At 46.5% G+C, this 14,119-nt stretch overlaps 1 protein-coding gene across 1 annotated transcript in view; it reads left to right on the forward strand.

The window, feature by feature from the left end:
* The window catches only part of BSN (bassoon presynaptic cytomatrix protein), a 118,952-nt gene that overhangs the window by 8,428 nt on the left and 96,405 nt on the right, over nt 1-14,119 (forward strand). Inside the window, exon 4 of the mRNA XM_021715082.1 lies at nt 14-137. Within this exon, the coding sequence (XP_021570757.1) occupies nt 14-137 (124 nt within the window). The remainder of the gene's footprint in view (nt 1-13; nt 138-14,119) is intronic.

Here is a 14,119-nt window from a genome sequence, read left to right on the forward strand (position 1 = left end):
GGCCCCGGCGAAGGGAAGCCACCTTCAGCACCGGCCGGCGGCGGACAGCTCCTCACGGCGAGCGCAGCGCGGGCAACCGCGGGACCACCGGTCCCTGGCCCGGTTCCCGGCCCTGGCCCCGGCCCTGGCCCGGGCAGGTAAGCGCGTGTCTTGGCGCCCGGGGGGCGGTGAGCTGCAGCCTGAGGCCGGGGCTGGGGCCCGGGATCTCGCGATCTAGTGTGGACAGCGAGGTTCGACGCCCGGCCACACTTTGAAACCTGCCGGATTGGTGTGAGCTGGGTAGTCGCGGGAAGCGGCCTTTCTTTCCTGCTGCCCCGCCTTGGCGAGGTAGGATGACGAGCACAGGGTCAGTTGGGGCCTGCAGACCGTGACTCCGTCACGAACCCCAAATTCGCCTCTCCCCAACGTTGGGGCCGGACCGCTCAGGAGGGGCTTATGTAACCTTAGCCTGGTCCCTCAGCACAGGGGAGCAATGGTATGGAAAACGTCCTCCCTGTCTGCTGGTGTCTGCATGTGTCCATTGTGTGGGGCCAAGAAAAGAGCACAATGGGAGTGGCTGTCAGGGAAGATAAGTGTCACTGTGAGGAACAGAGAGATATGAAAATAGTTGAACCATGAACTTGGTCTTGGGCTTTCCCTGGGCATTTAGTGTTTGTAATCGTCTTTGGGAGAAGGAAAATTGCCCACTGGACACCAAAAGGAACTTATTTAGGCCCAGCAACATTAACAGGATCATGTGCTTTCACTAAGGTTTAGTGAAACACTTTGGGATGAAGCAAAAATGTTATTGAGTCATCTAGCACCAGATACGTTCACACTACCGTATGATTTAGATCACCGCCTCAAACCAGTGAAAAAGCCAAAACCCATATAAAATGCTTTAAACAGAACATATCTGATCAAATATTGTGAAATCAGCTTGTTTTACATGTATGCCAGCGCAGGTCCTGCAAAAACAATCACGTGGCAGTGAAAGCAGTGGAGGGGAATATAATAAGTCAGTAGACTGAAAACTCAGGAAAACTACTAAGAGATGACAGAATAAAATGGAAGGCATTAGCTTTGCACCAAATAGGCCTGGGGAGTAGCAAAACCCTTGGAGGTAGGGGAGGTGCTTCCAGCTCTATGTAAGTCTGCTGATATATGTTGCCTTGGCTTTTCTGTGTGGGAGCACCTAAACTGTGAAGGAGCATAATTTTTGATTCTTTGGCTGCCTGATTGTGCCTCCAATGTGTTATTTCCTCTGAAATAATTTCTTAGACAACTAACAGGAATGAAAGACTCTTAGTAGCCTGAAACCTGCAGCAGATAGGCAAGCCTGTGAGCATCTTTTTTTAGAGGTGGTATTTGTCCATTTTACATTAGCTATTATAGTAATGCAGTTGAATAGCACACAGCTCTTAGCACCACAAGCACTGTCCATTTTGCTGCGTGTTGAGTTGTTGGGTTTTAGCTTGAGAGAGGCTCACCCAGCCTTTAGTGCTCTCCCTCCAAGGGAAAGCTTCTACATCTGAATGGAAAAACACCTTGTTGTTGGGAGCTCTCTATATGGGGAACTTGACATTTCTCTTCTGGTAACCAAACAGGCTGCTCTACTTGTAGTTTATTAGATATTACAGAGCCAATCATGAAATTTTGGAAAAACTTGGGCAGCTCAGAGGGACAGGAAAGAAGCTGGTGTCATCTGATCATATTCCTTTTTAGTGTTTTGTTTATACTTTGTGCATTCTGCTACAGGGCAGACTCATGAACTGCTGTGGGTTGGGGGAGCCATGGGCTCTTGCTGGAATTAGCCACACAATCATCTACCTGGCCGTAGGCAAGGATCCCTCATGAGCCTGTGGTGCTGAGGTCCTGTGACTATTAACTCAGGAGTGAGCTGGCTATTTGTCACCAAAACGCAGGACTGGAGACCCTTAGGAAGCAGGATTTACTCTTCTGGCTGATATTCAGTTTATCATAGCACCTCAGCTGACCATGAGTCTCTATGGTCTGTCTCTCCTTCAGCATTGCAATGGCTTCTACTTCCTCTCACCAGAGCGTCTCAGGTACCTGATGCCAAATTTAGCATGTTCTGTTCTGAGATGCTGCTGAACAGATTGGTCCATTGATGGAGAAAAAGCCCCATAGATATGTTTCTGGGCATTCAGAAAAGAGCGTTAGCACAGCCACATAATTGTTTTCAGCAGGATTGTGAATTTTGGGGCAGTCAGAAGCCTCACAGAGGTGGGTAGAGGGTCAGGTAAAGGGGAGGTCATTTTACTAACCCTAGAGGGGAACAGGGGCATTGAATCCTGGCCTTTCCTGTTGCCATATTACCTCTTGTCACCCCAGGCTGAATTAGTTTTTTCATCCTTATACTGAGCTGATTTGGACTCTATGAGGCTCCAGCATTTGCAACTGAAGAGCCTGACTTGAATCCCGTGAGTAGCAGTGCCGCCACACCCTTAGTACTGCCTCTCAGCACAGTGGGGATGATGTGGAGCTTTGCGCACCAAAGAGTCCCTCAGGAAGAGCTATCTGTTTCTAGTCTCAGGGTTGCCATGTACAATTATACAAGCTGTACTTTTCCCAAGGAGTGCCAGATTGGGAAAAGGCTGAACTCTGTCCCAGGCTCCACTCCCCAGGCTGTGTGTGTGCCCTTTCCTCAGGCATTTAGTGACTGTAATAATCGTTGAAGTAAGGATAATTGCCCACTGGACTCCAAAAGGTACTTATTTAGGTCCAACAATACTAATAGGATCATGTGCTTTCTTTAAGAGAGGTGGGCTGCATCCTCTTAGAGGAAGGAGCATCTTTCATTCATTTATGAATTCATTTATTTATGGAGATATGCCTAATGCACAGTAGGGCGCACACATTTATGGGATTTTGCCTATACATACACCCATGACACACCACCAGATCAAGGCAGAGCTTTATCAGTACCCCCGAAAATACCTTTTAAAATAATTGCACAGGCTGGGTTCAGTGGCTCACACCTATAATACCAGCATTTTGGGAGGCCAAAGTGAGAGGATTGCCTGAACCCATGGGTTTGAGACAGCCTGGGCAACTTGGCCAGACCTCATCTCTACAATAAATCAAAAAATTAGCTGGGCATGGTGGTGTGTGCCTGTAGTTTCAGCTACTTGGAAAACTAAGGCAGAAGGATCACCTGACCCCAACAGATCGAGGTTGTGGTGGCTGTGTGCATGCCACTGCACTCCAACATGGGCAACAGAGTAAGACTCCGACTCAAAAATAATAATAAAAGTGAGACCTCATCTCTACAATTAATAAAAAAATTACCCGGGTGTGGTGGTGCACACCTGTGGTTCCAGCTGCTTGGAAAGCTGAGGTGGAAGGATTGCCTGAGCCCAGGTCAAGGCTGCGGTGGCTGTGAGTGTGCCACTGCACTCCAATATGGGCAACAGAGCGAGACTCTGACTCAAAAAAAAACAAATAATAATAATAGTTGCACAAAGAAGTCATAGAAACCAGTGGCAGCTTGTCTAGTCTGCATTAGTGGACTTGCACATGTTTTACATTTGCAAATTACAATTTCAGTCAATCAGCTAAGGTATATTTACCAGTTATTGAGCAAGTACAGTGCTTGGCTTTGTAGGGGGTCTGGAAGGTTAGGTATATGGTACTTCCCTGTCCTCTAGTTCCTCATAGACTGGTTAGTCAGATAGCTCTTTATGAACCAAATAATGGAAGAACCCTAAGAGGATTTTTAAAAATTTTTTTTAAAAATTAGCTGGTCGTGGTGGCACTTGCCTATAGTTCCAGCTACTTGGAAGGCTGAAGCAGAAGAATTGCCTAAGCCCAGCAGGTCGAGGCTGCAGTAACCGTGGGAGTGCCACTGCACTCCAGCCTGGGTGACAGAGTGAGACTCCAACTCAAAAAAAAAAAAAAGATAAGCCGGGCTCGGTGGCTCAGCCTGTAATCCCGCACTTTTGGGAGGCTGAGGTGAGTGGATTGCCTGAGCCTGAGAAGTGTCTGAGAAGTGTCAAATAGGATTGTTAAGTAGAAAGAGTAGGGAGGTAGAGCCAGGCTTCAGGAGAAGTAGAGACCCAAGGCATCCTGGAAAAAACGAGAGGATTAAGAGAGGCAGAAAAAGAAAAAAAATGCCATGAGGAATGTGGTCTATATAGGCAGGGACAGTGAGCAGAGAATGAGACTGAGTGCAAGTGTCTGAGGGAGAGCTGGGCATTTCTGCAATCAACATTGAAGTTGCCTCTACTACTTGTCTTGTAGCCCATATGCCATGGACATTTTGAGCCAAAGGCAGCTGAGCACAGAGAAACTGGTCATTTTCTGGAAGGTGGGTGAGGTTGCCCTGAGAACTACACCCAGAGTTCTTTTCTCAAAATGGATTTGTCAGGCATGGTATTTCTGCTCTGGGATTAGTCTTGTTATATTATATCAGCTAACTAACAGTCAGGTTCTAGAAAATTTTGAAACTAATTTGTAAAGATAAAATGAAAGAACACAATTTGGAAATAATGTTGTTAGTAGACTGAAGCCTGCAGCAAAGAGGTCTCTATCATTTAGCCCCAGTGGCTAGATTCTCAGCATGTCATGGGATTTGCACTAAAGTGACTTCACATTTGAATGGTGGAAATTTTAGTGACCTCACATCTGAATAATCAGAATTTTACCCAGAGGGGGCAACCTTTTTTGCATTTCTTGCCAGGAAAAGAAAGTAGCTTTGAAAATATAGTTGTTCCCAGCATCAGTAAAACTAATAAGATGCTGTGGATTTAAAAAATTGTAATGGAGAGATTGGGGGAAGAAAGGCTATCTTTTTTTTTTTTTTTTTTTGAGTTGGAGTCTCACTCGGTCACCCAGACTGGAGTGCAGTGGTCGCTCCCGGCCACCGCAGCCTCGACCTGCTGGGCTCCGGCGATCCTTCTGCCTCAGCCTTCCAAGTAGCCGGAACTACAGGTGTGCGCTACCACCCCTGGCTGATTTTTTGATTTATTGTAGAGATGAGGTCTTGCTGCCCAGGCGGGTCTCGAACCCTCAGGCTCAGGCAATCCACTCACCTCAGCCTCCCAAAAGTGCGGGATTACAGGCTGAGCCACCGAGCCCGGCTTATCTTTTTTTTTTTTTGAGTTGGAGTCTCACTCTGTCACCCAGGCTGGAGTGCAGTGGCACTCCCACGGTCACTGCAGCCTCGACCTGCTGGGCTTAGGCAATTCTTCTGCTTCAGCCTTCCAAGTAGCTGGAACTATAGGCATGTGCCACCACGACCAGCTAATTTTTAAAAAAAATTTACTGTAATGATGCGGTCTCGCCATGTTGCCCAGGCTGGTCTTGAACCCATGGGCTCAGGCAATCCTCTCACCTCTACCTCCCAAAGTTCTGGGATTATAGGCGTGAGCCACTGCGCCTGGCTGAAAGGCTATCTTTTTTTTTTTTTTTTTGAGTTAGAGTCTCACTCTGTTGCCCAGACTAAAGTGCAGTGGCCGCTCCTGACCACTGCAGCCTTGACCTGCTGGGGCTCTGGCGATCCTTCTGCCTCAGCCTTCCAAGTAGCTGGAATTACAGGCACGCACTACCATGCCAGGCTAATTTTTTGATTTATTGTAAAAGATGAAGTCTCACCAAGTTGCCCAGGTGGGTCTCGAACCCACGGGCTCGGGTAGTCCACTCACCTCAGCCTCCCAAAGCGCGGGATTATAGGCTGAGCCACTGAGCCCGGCTAAGGCTATCTTTTAAAAAAAAATTTCTACTATGCAGACTTTTTTTTTTTTTTTTTTGAGTTGGAGTCTCACTCTGTCACCTAGACTGGAGTGCAGTGGCTGCTCCCGGCCACTGCAGCTTCAACCTGCTGGGCTCCAGCGATCCTTCCGCCTCAGCCTTTCAAGTAGCTGGAACTACAGGCGTGCGCTACCACACCCGGTTAATTTTTTGTTTTATTGTAGAGATGAGGTCTCACCAAGTTGCCCAGGTGGGTCTCGAACCCGCGGGCTCAGGCAATCCACTCACCTCAGCCTCCCAAGGTGCAGGATTACAGGCTGAGCCCGGCTCTATGTAGACTTTCAAACATACATAAATAATCTGGAGAGATGTATCAGACAAATGCAATGTGTAGGCCCTATTTAGGTCACAATTCAAACCAACTGTGAAAGTAGATTCATAAGGCAATCAGAAAAACGGAACCAGAAGGAATAGTCTAATGAACTCCTTGTTGCCTAGTCACTGCCATCATTCATTTATGACCAATTGAGTTTAATTTGTTTCTTACATCCCACTCCCTACATCCAGACATCATCATCATCATTTTTTCTTTTTTTCTTTTTTTTTTTGAGTTGGAGTCTCACTCTGTTGCTCAGGTTGTAGTGCCACTAGTGGCACGCTCATGGCCACCATCACCTTGACCTGCTGGGGTCAGGCGATCCTTCTGCCTTGGCCTTCCAAGTAGCTGAAACTACAGGCATACTCTACCACTCCCTTCCCCTTCTCATAGGTCCTACATTTCTGAATGGGGCCCTTTCTTCTTGGTAGTGATGGGGGTGGAGAGGGCCAGAACCTGCTATGTGTGGGCTACTTGAGGGGAATCTGTTCCTGGAGCCTGTGGGACACCTGTAGTAAGTTAGTTGACTGTGGAGGTAGGTTGGCAATACTGTCATAACAGTTATAATTACCATTACTGGATGACTGCTTCACCACAGACATTCTGCTAAGTGTTTTATTTCTTATTCTACCTGTCTGGCCATGTAACTCCTGCAAATCCCATCTATCCTGGCCTTGCTTGTCCTTCCTGTCTGGAGACTAACTTTTATTTTTGTTTTGAGTTGTAGTATCACTCTGGTGCCCGGGCTGGAGTGCAGCGGCACACTCATGACCACCGCATCCTTGACTTGCTGGGCTCAGACAATTTTTCTATGTCAGCCTTCCAAGTAACTGGAATCATAGGCACATGCCACCACACCTAATCATTTTTTGATTTATTGTAGAGACGAGATCTCACCATGTTGACCAGGCTGGTCTTGAACCCCTGGGCTCAGAGAGTCCTCTCATCTCTGCCTCCCAAAGTGCTGGGGTTACAGGCATGAGCCACTGTGCCTCTCTGGAACTAACTTTTAAATGGTGAAATGGTGGCTGAGACCTGCATGTCTGCACCAAGGACTGAAAGTCACTTTAGGACATGAGGCCCTCCTGGTAAGCTGGGACTTGGTGGACAATCTAGCTATGAGGCTTCTATCTCAGCCTTTCACTTGGTGCCTGGGGCATGTCATACTGATGCTGATATTGCATTTGTAGAATTTGCCCAAGCTCTTTTGCTGGAGGGCCCTCTGCCATCTCCATTCACCAGCACAAAGCACCATCGTGGAAACTGTGGAATGAATTGAGACACTTGTCTATGGGCTCCTGCCTGTGATAGGGGCAAGAGAATTCTGGTGTCACTCTGTGTTTCCCTCCTTGCAGATGGGCCTCTAGTGGGTGTTTGTCACCCCTCTGGCATTCTCTCAGCCCATTCGGCTTATACTTTAGGTTCTGGTTAGCTATGCTTGTGGAATGGGGCTATAAGTATGTTCCCTGACTCATCTGTGCTGTACCTTGAGCCTCCAGGTTGGTCACAGGAAAGCTCTGATCTTTCCTTCCTGTTCTTCACTCTTATGGGCACATAGGGTTCTGAAGAGAGTTTTGCTCTAGCAGAGACCACCTACCTGGTATCCTCACTTCTTTCTAACAAGAGGGTCACTTGGAGTTACATTGGAAGCCTCCAGGGAACTCTAGGTCACCCCTGGAATCAAATTCAGAACTACCTAGAGAGGCCTGGCTGCCCCTGAAGTAGGTGAAACTGCTATCAGAGCCAAAGGTGAAGAGATTTTCCCTTAGGGGAAGTAGAAGGGTTGACTTTTGGGACTTGGTCCCAAACACTGAGGAGATCAAGGAGCCACAGCAGCAAGAATTAACCTACCCAGTCCCATGTAGGACTGTCCTCTGTATCCAAAGGAGCCTGCACTCTTCAGTGCCACTGGCTAGAGGAGGGAGCTGAACGTCCCAAGGATGCTGGAAGAACCATTAAGGCATTTGAGTACTTTGAAAGAAAGAGTAGGTTAGGAATTCCCCATTAATCACGTTGTTACATTTGTGTTTACTGGCAGGTAATATGGGTCACCTGCACTTAAAATTTTTAAAAATTAATCACTTAAATTGACAAATAAAAATTGTATACTCGCCGGGCTCCGTGGCTCAGCCTGTAATCCCGCGCCTTTGGGAGGCTGAGGTGAGTGGATTGCCTGAGCCCGCTGGTTCAAGGCCCGCCTGGGCAGCGAGACTTCATCTCTAATCAGCTGGGCATGGTAGCGCATGCCTATAATTCCGGCTACTTGGAAGGCTGGGGCGGAAGGATCGCCGGAGCCCAGCAGGTCGAGGCTGCGGTGGCCGGGGGCAGCCACTGCACTCCAGTCTGGGTGACAGAGTGAGACTCCAACTCAGAAAAAAAAAAAAAGAAAAAAAAATCGTATACTCTATATTTGTGTTATACAACATGATGTTTTTTGTTTGTTTTTGAGTCAGGGCCTCCCTCTGTCACCCAGGCTGGAGTGTAGTGGCACAATCATGGCTCACTGTAGCCTTGACTTCCTGGGCTCAGGTGATAAGGTGATCCTTCTGGCTCATCCTCTCAAGTAGCTGGGACTTCAGGCGTGTGCCACCACACCGAGCTTGTTTCTTTATTTTTTATAGAGATGCGATCTCAATTTGTTGTCTAGGCTGGTCTCGAACTCCAGGCTCAATCATCCTGCCTGGACCTCTCAAGTGCTGGTATTACAGGCATGAGCTACCATGCCAAGCTGATGTTTTGAAATATGTATATTGTGGTATGGCTAATTCAAGCTAATCAACATATTAATTATCTCACATACTTGTCAATTTTTGGTGAGAACACTTAAAATCTACTCTCAGTGATTTACAAGAATGCAATACATTGCTTTAACTATAATCACCATGTTGTACAATAGATCTCTTGAATTTATTCCTCCTATCTAACTGAAATTTTATATCCTTTGACCAACATCTTTCCAATCTTCCCCTCTTCCTCCCACCCTGTCACCTGCACTTTTTTTCTGTGTGGGAGTGGTTATAGGGATTTCTACAGTTAGATTCTCCTTAGAAGTAGAGGAACTTTAAAGCGAAATTTCATCCATGTATTCAGAAAACTGCTGAGCACCTATTGGATGCCTATCACTGGGTGAAATGAGAGGAACAAATGAAGGAGCACAAAATGTCCTTTGCCCTCAAGGAACTCACAGTCTGGGGAGAGAGAAACACTTGTCCAGATCTTTACCTCAATTTTCTCTTCCTTAGAGTTTGCTCCTGCCTTCTCTTTGTCTCACGTAGGTAAGATAGATGAGAGCATGATTAAAATGGGTTGTATTATTTCATATTCTAAAATAGCATAGCATATATTTGTATGGTGTTTTACAGCTTACAAAACACATTCACAACATTCACTTATTCTGTTGGGAAGCTCCAAAAGCCTAAGATGAGCGATAGAGAAGAACAGCCAGCTAGCAGACTTTAGCAAACCAAAATGCCATACATGGTGGAGAACTGTGTCACTTTCCTGCTTCCTCCTCTGAAAAGATGGAAAATTTAGCAACAGGATGGAAAGGGCTGTAAGAAGGGGAAAAAGATCAGAAAGTAGGACACTTGAGCTAAGGACAGGGCAGAGTATGCTGGGGAATGAGAAATAGTGGAAGCAAGTTGGTTGGGGCTCAGAAATTCAAGTTTTAATCGATCTTGATATTGCCTCAAACTACTGGGCAGGTCTTCAGTTTTTTCAACTATAAAATGAGATATTTAACTACATAATCTCCAAAGTCCCTTCCAACCCTGACTGCTGATTTTCGTGAGATGTGTAAAAAGGAAGGGTGATACTTCCCACTGTTGCTCAATCCCACTGAGGATAGAAAACAAGGTCATAAATCAATAATCAAAAATATGATGTTTACCCTTTAGATTAGTTAGTAGCAGCTCTAAATGAGGAAGATTGCTCTTCCATTGTGCTGCAGAGATTTTTCAGAATGGAAGAGATTACCACACACTCAAGCCTGGAACCAGGAGTGAACCTGGCTGGCAACTCACCTCTGGGTTGCTTCAGGTAGGCAGGAGCTTTTGAAAAGCAGTTGTCCTCCTTGTGCTGGGTTGGATGGCCAGCCAGCAAGTCTCCTACCGAGGTCTGCAGAGCCTGCTGCAGGCTTCCTGTTACCAGCTGTGCTTGGCTGCTTATCTCCTGAGTGTTGTTCTGACCACATCCTGTGGGTGCTCTGGCAGCAGCCAGTGTGCCATGATTTCCAGAAGAGCTGGGGTTGGCAAACATTTTGTGGTGGGGAAGGGTGGGGCATGGAAAGGCTCACCTAAAAGAGACTTTCATTCTGCCCCCTCCAGTTGGGCAACTAGGCAGACTCCTTCACCGGTAGAGTGAAGAGATGAATGTGGGGTTCTCTGCATCTTTTGCAGCTCTGTGGGTTCTATGGGCTCAGGCCAGGTCTTCTCCAATGTCAGGGTTCAGTGGCTGAGACTGCTTCCTTAAGGAGTGTTGTTTGGCTTCAGCAGGTGATATGTTTTCTCTGTTCTCCTTTTATTTTGAGCATTGAGTCCAACCCCTAATGAATGCCAGAATGTCTGCTGTCATACTCTTCATAGGCTGGAACTCTGCCTTGGTGTGAATACCCCAGTGATCAGTGGCCTTTGGTCCTTCCCAGGCAGATGACTCCACTGTGGAAAAGTTATTTTTTTTCTATTTGTCTGAAATGAGTCTTCTTACATCTCCTATCTTCTCATCCTGGCTCTGCCCTCTGGCACCACTGACTTACCTGCTCACAGGTTTAGTAGGCACTCACTGTGCCTGCCATGTGCCAGGACTGAGGGCCCTTAGGCTCTGATCTCTTCAACCTGGTCTTCTTCTCTGGACTTAACATCTTCAGCTCCTGTGGCTGTGATGGGACTCTAGGACCCTTGCCAACTTTGGCTGCCTTACTCAAGGCTGAGAGTATCCTGAGGACAGGGAGGCCTCAGAGAACACAGGGCCCAGGACTCAGCATGTCACATGGACTACGAGTGACATAGTTTGAAGGACATAGTTTGAGAACTCTCTGGCAGCTACTTCCATACTTGTCCAGCCTCACAGTGGGCATCTTTACACAAAGTCTGGGTGCTTTCCATCCTGGACTTCTGCATACAATGGGAGTCTGTTGGGGCCTGCAAGAGTCCCTGCCATGTCTTCTCTGATTATACTTGGAGATCCTTTCCAACCTAGTAAGACTCTTTTGGATCCTGACTCTATCTTGTGAACTGGGGGTAATAACTCAGGCAATGTGCTTGTTTCAGGTGTCACACTGTGAGAACTCCCCCTTCCTATAGTCCTCTAAGCCCACTTTCCACACCCTTGCATCTGACCTTGAGTGACTGGTGTTGGACCCTCAAGGCCAAGGTCTTGCCAGCTCAGGTTTGGAGTGCTGCCAGCTGAGAAGAGTGGGAGAGCCAGGGTTGCATTGGAGAGACAACCACCCCTTCACCCTAGCCATGGAAGCCCTGTGTACTGCAGAGGAAACCCCTGTGCAGACCTGTCCTTTCCTGGTGGACTGTGTCATGCTGGCCTCTCTTTTGGGTAAACTGGCTTTTGGCTCTGTAGGGTCGATATCCCCAGGAGCAGCAAGTGCTCTGCAGATGCAAATTTCAAACACATGAAAGGAGAAAGGATGGAATCTCTCCTGTGAACCCATCACCCAGCTTCAATAATGGTTAGTGTTTTGCCCACTTGTTTTAATCTATATTTCTCCAGCATTTTTTTGGCTGGAATCTTTTCTTTTTCTTTTTTTTAAAGTAGGAGTCTCACTCTGTCCCCAGGTTGGAGTGCAGTGGCATGCTCACAGCCACCGCAGTCTTGACCTGCTGGGCTCAGATGATCCTTTCATTACAGCCTTCCAAGTAGCTGGAACTACAGGCATGCACCACTACAACTGGCTAATTTTTTTTTTTTTTTTTTGAGTTGGAGTCTCACTCTGTCACCCAGGCTGGAGTGCAGTAGCACCCTTCCAGCAACTGCAAACTTGACCTGCTGGGCTCAGGCGATCCTTCTGCCTCAACCTTTCATGTAGCTGGAACTACAGGCACACGCTACCACACCCAGCTAATTTTTTGATTTATTGTAGAGACGAGGTCTCACCATGTTGCCCAGGCTGGTCTTAAACCCGTGGTCTCGGGCAATCCTTTCACCTCGGCCTCCCAAAGTGCTGAAATTATAGGCTTGAGCCACCACACCTGGCCTAATTTTTTGATTTGTTATAGAGATGAAGTCTCATCAAGTTGCCCAGGCTGGTCTTGAACCCCTGGACTCAGGCAATCCTCTTTCCTCTGCCTCCCAAAGTGCTAGGGTTACAGGCGTGAGCCACTAAGCCCGGCTGACTGGAGTTGCGGGGGCCCGCCCTGCAAGGGTCGTGAGATGTCCTGAAGGAGAGACGGATAGGTGAAGGATGAAGATAATAGACTCGGACACCTGCTTTTTGAACAGATGACAATTTAATGTTAGTTACCACAGAGCTTTTATACCAATGTAAAAACCTTAACATTAATCTTTATCCTAAGTCAGTGAAAACAGTGTTATAAATCACCTACATAACACCTACATTTCCAGGTTAGCTGTGATTCATCGCATAAACATGCCATCTTCTTCTTCCACGACTGCACAGAATTTCTTCAGCTGTATCAACAGCAAAGACGGAAGACAGAAGGGCCTCAGCTGCCCGGACTCGCTTTGCGGCCGGGGGTCCTCAGCGCACCTGGACTTTGTCAATCAGGCGGGCCTCCAAGGCTGGCTCCCAACAGAAGTCTTTTCATTCAAAATTCAAACATAATTTCACTCATAAACGCTTTAGGATGTACCTCTATTAGTTAAAGGATGCTTTAAATTTAACTCAAGAACATTATTGTAGTCGACAAAGTTAACTATCATTTCTTACTATAACCTAATACTCAGTTCATGTTCAATTTTCCTTAATTGTCTCAAAAATGACTTTTTAGAGCTAGTTTGTTCAAATCAGGGTCCAAATAAGGCCCATATATTACATTCGGTTGATGTGTTCTCTAAGTCTCTTACTCTAATAGTCCCTCTTTCTGTTTTTTTTTTTTCTTCCCCCATACCATTTATTTGGTGAAGAAATCAGGACATATCTCCCCTTTTGGTCTTGGCTGACCACTTCCTCATGATGTGTTCCCTTCCTTACTTGTTCCCTAGTGTCCCTATATTTCCTACAAACTGGTAATTTGATCTAGATCAGAAATTCAGATTTAATTTTTTTTTTTTTTTTTTTTGTAGTTGGAGTCTCACTCTGTCGCCCAAACTGGAGTGCAGTGGCCGCTCCCGGCCACCGCAGCCTCGACCTGCTGGGCTCCAGCGATCCTCCCGCCTCAGCCTACCCAGTAGCCGGAATTATAGGCATGCGCTACCATGCCCGGCTGATTTTTTGATTTATTGTAGAGATGAGGTCTCGCTGCCCAGGCGGGTCTCGAACCCGCGGGCTCAGGCAATCCACTCACCTTGGCCTCCCAAAGCGCTGGGATTACAGGCTGAGCCACCGAACCCGGCTCAAAGGAACTTCTTTATGAAAATGCGGGGCAATTGGCTCATATGTTGCTGATTAGAACACAAGTTTTGATTAGTTCAAAATGTTTTATTGTTTTTTCTTTGGATTCTAAACGATGTACACGTGTGAAACAGTGGCTGTTTAAGTAACATAGCCACGTCTGGCAGGATGTCAAACTGATCTGAGATCAAAGTCTAGCTCTGTCATTTACTAGATATATGACATTGACATGCTTGGTCTCGCTTTACTTCGGTTTCCTCACTTATTAAAAGATAATATCAGTGTTTTTTAACACAGTACTTGGCTCATAATGAGTGTCAATAAATAATAGCTAGTTCATAATAATTCAACATTTTATTTAATAAATATTTAGTCACAGTGCCTAGTATATAATAGACAATAAATCTGTTGCATGCATAAATGGCTGAAGGAAAAATTCATAAATGCATGAACAATTATTGAATTTTTGGAACCAATGTACACTTTTATCTGGGAAAAGGTAAAAATGTCTGTTTCACATCTTCTATTCA

This window comes from Carlito syrichta, unplaced genomic scaffold, assembly GCF_000164805.1.
Source record: "Carlito syrichta isolate Samal-C Ts95f unplaced genomic scaffold, Tarsius_syrichta-2.0.1 Scaffold306628, whole genome shotgun sequence".
NCBI classification, from domain to species: domain Eukaryota; kingdom Metazoa; phylum Chordata; class Mammalia; order Primates; family Tarsiidae; genus Carlito; species Carlito syrichta.